This window comes from Bos indicus, chromosome 25 (genome assembly GCF_029378745.1).
Source record: "Bos indicus isolate NIAB-ARS_2022 breed Sahiwal x Tharparkar chromosome 25, NIAB-ARS_B.indTharparkar_mat_pri_1.0, whole genome shotgun sequence".
In the NCBI taxonomy this organism is placed as follows: Eukaryota; Metazoa; Chordata; class Mammalia; order Artiodactyla; family Bovidae; genus Bos; species Bos indicus.
The window spans coordinates 37877215-37884664 of record NC_091784.1 but is presented as its reverse complement, the minus strand read 5'-3'; the positions used below and the strand labels follow the sequence as shown (position 1 = coordinate 37884664).

Sequence of the window (7450 nt, the reverse complement as noted above, 5' to 3'; positions counted from 1 at the left end):
CTTCCCATTTCCCCCTCAGCAAGCAGCCTCCTGGCCAGGACGTGAGCCAGGCTGACAAGGTGACAAGGAGAGGCCTCAGGGCAGGAAGCATCCTCACGGCCCACTGATGAGCAAGGTCAGTTTAAGGTCTTTCAAAGGTATTCACTGCCTGCCCCCTTTTAAAATCTTTTTCTTATTCCTTTTTTTTTTTTTTTAACTTTGAGACCAAACCATTGTATTATTCACCATTATAGCAATGCACACGAAGACCTCTTCTCCATGCTGACGTCAGCTTTTCATGACGTCACAAAGTGATGGTGAGATTTTGTTGCCGTTATTGTGGTTCTATGATCAGAGACCCAGGAAAGCTGAAATCCAATCATCCCAACTCCTAAGGCTCAGGATCCCATGGAAACTGTTCAAGGAACAATAGCAAACTTTGAGCCAAAGTTCAACTGTTGGTATGTGAGTTATACCCAGTAACCTCTGTCGTGGGCTCAGTGGTTAAAGGTGAGCTGGGAAGTAGCTTTGGCCTACTTTGCTTTCCCACTCAGCCCCAGATCAGAATTAAGGACCTATGTGCTCAGTCATGGTGTTGGGGGCAGGGAGAGGGAGGGAGGGAGGAAGAGGTGACTGGACCCAAGTGAGGACTCCAGCCAGACACGGATAGAAGAGGACTAATCAAGGGGCCAGGCTGGGAGGAAGGGAGCTTCACCCCTAAATGATGACCCATAAGGGCACACTGCCCCTCATAAAATATGCACCAGTGAACTCCTTGGACTCTGGCCAACCAGGTTGCTAACTTTTTCCTTGTCTGGGGTTGGGGAAATGTATTGGTTAAGGCAAAATCATGGGGAGAAAGGCCATAAGTGTTCTTTCTGTATATCTGCTGTCAATTTAAAACGTTGAGATTTAAGAAAATAAGACTTCAACAATTCTGTTTGTAGTAGAGTTGAGGTGAGCCCTGCGAAGTTGAAGTATGCAAAACAGAGCATGAAAGAAGCTGTAGTAGAATTCAAATTATATTGCGATTCAGAGGAGAAAAAAGTTTCCTTTTGACTGGGGAGACTTGAGGTGGCTTCATGAAGGGCATGGTATTTTATCTGAGCCTTGAGGGACAACTGGAATTGTGATGGATAGAAATGGGCAAATGGCAGCTGGAGAAGAATGAGGAGGGACAAAAAGATCATGGTGTGTTGGCTGGAATGATGCTTGTCAGATGAACCAGAGTCAAATAGCTGGTAATCAGAGGGCCCAGGACCAGATGCCAGTTGTGATTACTTTCCGTGTAATGCTCTCCCCAGCTCTGCCACACCCGTCGCAGCCTAGGATATTATCCTACTGGACAGAAAGCCATATACACCTTCTTCAGCCATGAACTAATTACATGAGGCTTTTTCCCTTTGTCTCTTTGTCCAGTTCAGCTTGTAGAGAAGCATCTTCAGAAGGATTATCTTGGCCCCTTCCTTTTACATGCTTCACACCCAGAGAACCAACTCTAAGTCCAGCCTCCTCTCTTTCCTAAGAGACAAGAAAGCACATAAGTAGGACAGTATAGGGCCTTCATAGGTGTTCAGCTGAGACAGTCACTCTAGGCATTCCCAATACAAGTAGGTAGAGCTATGGAGCTCCAGCCAGCAGGACCTAGCCTAAGAGTGGACAGACTGAAGCCTGTCTCCAAAGCCAGGTTCAGCCCAGAGTGTGGGGGTGGTTGTTGGGAAGTGGGGGGTCCAGCAGAGGAGTTTGGAAGCTGGGATGGTTGAGGATTAAAGATCTGAGCCTCTGTAGGGGTGCATGGGGGCTCTCAAAGGGCATCTCCTTGGCACAGGCTGTCAGCACAGGTTGTGTGTGTGTGTGTGTGTGTGTGTGTGTGTGTGAGTGAGTCACTCAGTTGTGTCCGATTCTTTGCGACCCCATGGACTGTAACCCTCCAGCAGAGGAGGGTTATAGTCTATAAGATTCTCCAGACAAGAAAACTGGGAGTGGGTTGCCATTCCCTTCTTCAGGGGATCTTCCCAACCCAGGGATTGAACCTGGATTTTCCACATCACTGGCAGATTCCTTACTGACTGAGCCACCAGGGAAGCCCACCAGCACAGGTCATAGACTCCTATGAACTCACCGTTCTCACATGAACCCTCTCCAGAAGGTCTGCGGATAGAGCTACTTTATACCTGTTTATATGGTTTTGTCTTTATGGGAGAGTTTATTCCCCTCTTGGTAGTCTAGGCAGTCAGCACAGGGGTCAAGATATTTTGGACCTGCAGATTACTTATGGAGCAATGAAAGGCTTTGCTGGCCACAGTGACAACACAGGACAGTGAGGTCTGCTCCTCCCGCCTTCTGTGTGTTGAGCCTGTCCCTGGGGTTCATCCTCTTTCCAGCACAGAGGCCCCGAAGGGGAGCTCTGCTATCATAGCCCATGGAATGCAACCTTCACACCGACCAGTTTCCGCAGAGCTCCCTGCATGTCCTTATTCCTCAGGCAGTAGATAAAGGGATTCAGCGTGGGGGTGACCACCATGTACATTACTGAAGCTAGTGAATCCTTGTCAGCTGAGTGGGAGGGTGAGGGACTCAGGTAGACCCCTGTGATGGTCCCATAGAAGAGGATGACCACAGCAAGGTGGGAGCCACAGGTAGAGAAGGCCTTCTGTTTTCCCCGGGCAGATGGGACCTTGAGCACAGCAGACACAATGTGGACGTAGGAGATGAGGATGCTGAGGAAGGGGATGAGGACGATCAGGCCCCCCACCAGCAGAATCATGAGTTGATTGGGCAGGGTGTTGGAGCAGGAGAGCTGAAGCAGGGGAATGAGGTCACAGAAGAAGTAAGGGATGACGTTGCTGGCACAGAAGTCCAGCCAGGCCATGAGGAGGCTGTGCAGCAGGGAGTGGAAATTGGCAAGGAGCCAGGCGCTCCCAAGCATCAGGGCACAGGCTGCTAAACTCATCGTCGTGGAGTAGTGCAGGGGCCGGCAGATCGCCACGTAGCGGTCGTAAGCCATGGCCATCAGGAGGAAGTTGTCCATGTTCGCAAGCAAAATGCAGAAGTAGATCTGGGCTAGGCAGCCACTGTAGGAAATGGACCGGGTCTGTGTCTGGATGTTCGTGAGCATCTTGGGGACTGTGGTGGAGATGAAGCAGAAATCCACCAGGGAGAGGTTGCTGAGAAAGAAGTACATGGGAGTGTGGAGATGGGAGTCTGAGCCAATAGCCAGAATGATGAGCAGGTTCCCGGCTGCCCCAACCAGGTACATGAGAAGGAAGAGCCCAAAGATCAGCTCCTGCTTCTCGGGTTGGCTGGAGAGACCGAGGAGGATGAACTGGGAGGTGCTCGTGCGGTTTCCCGTCGCCATGGTCGACTGGTCCTGCTGGGAGATCCAGACCAGGCGTGGGCTTTAGAGGATGGTGGTGTCTCCCTCCTTCCCCCACACACCCCCTCAGCTCACATCTTTGTGTTCATCTGGTAGAAACCTAAAAGAAGGCGGTCTACCCATCAAAGGAGAAGCTTCAACCAGGAAGTCCTATGGCCCCGGCAGATCACAAAGTCAGGGTTTTAATTATTTTGCCACCAAAATGCTACTGCCCTTGAGCCCCACAAAGCTCCATATGCCATCTCTCCAAGAAGAAGCCTTGTGTGGTGGCAACAACAATGGGGATACTTTAGGTGTGTTAGCCCCCCAAATTTCCATCATACTCTAGTTCTTTGTTGTGATGATGTCTCAGTATTAAGTAAAGAGCTATAGAAATGTAATTTCCTCCTAATCCCAATAGGAGTGCCACCTGAAGGCCCTTTCTATGCAGAATTCTAGAACCGCAATGGCACATACATGGAACTTCAGGATATTTGTAAACATTCTCCTTCCCCATAAACCTTCTTCCCCACCAGTAGTTTATCTTCCCTTGCTCCTCCACCCACATGGAGCCCAGGACTCGGGTGCCCTGGCTGCCACTCATCACTGGCTCTGGGCCACCTTGGTCCTGGTGATGATGCTGGGGATGGAGTTGGCCAGGGCACGCCTGGACAGAAGAGCCTGCTGACTGAGACAGCTCAGCCCGCCCTTCTGTCAGGGCTGACCCAGGAAGGGCCTTGCCTCTGGAGGGTGAGAGCCGCCCCTGCAGATAACAAAGAGGAACTGCGAGTGTGATGTTGCCCAAAGTAACAGAGTGGGCAGCAGGGCAGCAACTCAGAGTTGGAGTTCTTTGCAAGCATAGCTGAAGTTTCATTAGTTACAAATGAATTTTCAGTGCTTCACAAGACATAGTTGGGATTTGTGTCCTATAGAAGGTACGGCCTAAAGAGGGAGGGTGGGAAAGAAGCAACCGAAGTTACTGCGCTGCTTGGGGATGAATAGCCGACAGGGGAAATCAGTCTGGAAAAGCTATGGGAATGGGTATGGCCCACCTGGGACCTGGGCAGGGAATGAAAAGGGGCTCACGGTCTTGGGAGGCTTTTTCTGTGCCACCATTTTGTTGGAGCAAAGGGGCTTCCCCGCTCCACTGGGCAGCATCCAGCGAGGATGGAGATTTCAGCTCACGCAGGACCCAGCCCACAGATTCTTGGCCTGTGTTGAGAGCTATGCCTTAGTATAGAAAAGAAATGGCTCCTTTGGAAGTAATATTTTACTGATGCATTTTTTTTTTAAGGATTCAAGTATTTGACAACCCACAGGCAAGAATCTTTGGTAAAGGACAGCCATAAGATAGAGGCCTAAGAGGCTAAGAGAAAAATCTGTTCAGTGAAAAGTAAAAATGAAAGGAAGCATGTATTTCATATGGTTTAGATCTTCATTTGACCAGTGCTGATTAAAACAGCTCTTTACTGGGCAATGTGAACAATGTGAAAACAATGAAGGACATTGTTCTTGCTCCCAAGAAGCTTCTAGTCAAATGGAAAGGTGACAGCCCTTAGACTAGGGAGCTGACACTTATTGAGCACCTACTGTGTGTCATACACAGGACTAGGCATGTATGTAGGTGCATGTATTTAATCCTCACAATGTGTATAAAGGAGGCATTATTATTCTTTTACAGATGAGTAAACTGAGACTGAGAGGGCTTGAGTAATTTCCCCCAAAGACATCAGGATTTGATTCCAGGTCAGTCTGATTTCAAATTAGTGCTTTGATTTTCTCAAAAAGACTGAAGAAGTGCTACCGGGTAACCTTAAACTTGGAGCATTCTTATCAGTGGATCAGGGAATCCTGCAGTGGCCAGCCCGGGGACAGGAGAAGGGAGTGTGGGGCAGGATGGACAGAATAGGGACATGGGAAAGAAGGTCGTCTGTACTGGGAAGAGGCGGCTTGTTCATATAGCTGCAACAGAGGTGCCAAGACACGCTTGAGTGTGAACGGGAGCTGTGGCGCAGGGACCAATGCTCTGTCCTTTCCTGACTAACATTCTTTTCAAACCAAGGAGTCTCCATCCTGTCTTTTCCTTCCCATCCTCCCACTGCCCAAGAGATATGGGAGAAGAACATTTTCCTGTTACTGTTTCCCACTGGTTGGGAACATGGTCTTTCCAAGTGCTCCTATTTTAAGAATTGTTTTCGCTGTTTAGTTGCTAAGCGTGTCCGACTCTTCTGTGACCCTGTGGACTGTGTAGTCCACTAGACTCCTCAGTCCATGAGACTTTTCCAGAGTACTGGAAAAGACTACTGGAGTGGGTTGCCATTTCCTGCTCCAGGGGATCTTCCCAACCCAGGGACCAAACCCACATCCCCTGCATTGGCAGGCGGGTTCTTTACCACTGGGCCACCAGGGGAGTCATTTTAAGAATACCAAAACTCAAAAAGTCTAACTCAAAACAGAAAAGATTCCTCCCTTCCCCTCGTTGCTTCTGGACCATTCCTGCAGACATCCCCCAGTTTGAAAATCCACGCTGACCTCACATTCCCCCCCAGCCATCAACTCATTTCTCTATCCATCCTTTTCCACAAAAGTTCTCAGAATGTGATCAGTACTCATTCTCCAGTTCCCCCTTCCCGTTCTCTCGCAAAGCCCCCATCCAAGGCCTCCCCACCAATCCCTGAAGTGTCTCTTGTCAAGGCCGCCATCGCTCCGTCTGTGGTTAGCTCTCAGGCTCTGTCTCCTGAGACCCAACAAGCTGGAGCTGGCACTGTTGGTCACGTCCTCCTCTGGGAAGCACGTTTTTCACTTGGCTTTGAAGCGGTTTCATCTGGGCATCCCTCCTCCCTCACTGGCTGCGCACTTGCTCCTCCTTTTCTGACCTCCAGCTGGCCTCCTTCAATCTGTGGTCTCATTAGCCCCAAAGCTTTACATACCAGCCAGATTTCTCTCCAGTTTGGGATTTTCCTCTTGAACTTACTTAGGTTCAACTTCTTGCATTCCATATTCATTTAGATCTGTCAGGTGTCTCAGACTTGACTTGTCTAAAACCGTGTTGCTGATCTTCTCCTCAAAACTGCTGCTTCCTCGGTTGCATCTTATTCTTCTAACTGCTCAAGCCAAAACCTTAGTACCATCCTTAACTCCTCTTATTAAGTAATCAGTTACTGTCCTCATCCCGTAGAGTATATTGTCATCTCTACCTTTGAACTGTAACCAGGTGGGACCACTTTTTTTCTGTGACCACTGCTGCCTTTGTGGCCCAAACTGTCTTTTTTTTCAATCCAGTTTATTCCCAAACTGTCTTTTTTTTCAATCCAGTTTATTCAGTAGTCTCTTAACCAGGCTCACTGTTTCTATCCTCATCCGATCCTCAGCAGTCTGTTTCTACATGGCATCGGGGGTGAATGGTAAGAAATATAAGTCAGATGTTACTCCTCTGCTCAAAGTCCTCCAGTGGCTCTGCATCTCGTTTAAAACTCAAAGTTCTTGCCACGTCCTTTTCAACTGTGGGCTAATACATCTTGTATAGAAGGCTACTTACATATGTTTGAAATATCCCCAAAGGTGCAAAATGAATTAGAGAACATGAATATGAGGCTAATAGAGAAAGAAACATAAAGTTATTAAATAGTTTCTAAGGGGGCACCTGATTCCAGTGTCTTCAAAATCTTCTAAGCACCAATAATTAATGCAGTAGTAAAAAATTTAAAAATAGAGAAAATTGTAGCATGTTAATAATCTGAAATATTTGCTAAAAGAGGTTATTGTGAGGATTAAATGAGAAAATACCTATAATTTGTTGAGAATAGTGCACTGTACATGTAAGCAGTTAACCTGGCTATTACTATTATCGTTATTATTATTCAGTTCACTTTTAGAGGCAAGTATTTTAAATTCAAGATAAATAATGACAATGAAAGAAATATTTTAGACCAATTTTGTTCATGTGTTAGTTGCTCAGTCGTGTCCGATTCTTTGCGACCCCATGGATTGTAGCCCACCAGGCTCCTCTGTCCATGGGATTCTCCAGGCAAGAATACTAGAGTGGATTGCCATTCCCTTCTCCAGAGGATCTTCCCAACTCGGGGATCGAACCCTGATCTCCTTCATTGCAGGCAG

At 47.9% G+C, this 7450-nt stretch overlaps 1 protein-coding gene across 1 annotated transcript; it reads right to left on the bottom strand.

The window, feature by feature from the left end:
* Positions 1-2141: 2141 nt before the first annotated feature.
* Positions 2142-3424, bottom strand: LOC139179606 (putative olfactory receptor 1F12P). The gene has a single exon (XM_070779238.1). The coding sequence runs from the start codon at positions 3335-3337 to the stop codon at positions 2393-2395; it is 945 nt and encodes a 314-aa protein (XP_070635339.1). The 5' UTR covers positions 3338-3424; the 3' UTR covers positions 2142-2392.
* Between the last annotated feature and the right edge of the window lie 4026 nt (positions 3425-7450).

What these genes read in the sequence shown, in the direction of transcription:
- LOC139179606 (XM_070779238.1), bottom strand. Translation starts at nt 3,337, where the DNA reads ATGGCGACGGGAAACCGCACGAGCACCTCCCAGTTCATCCTCCTCGGT.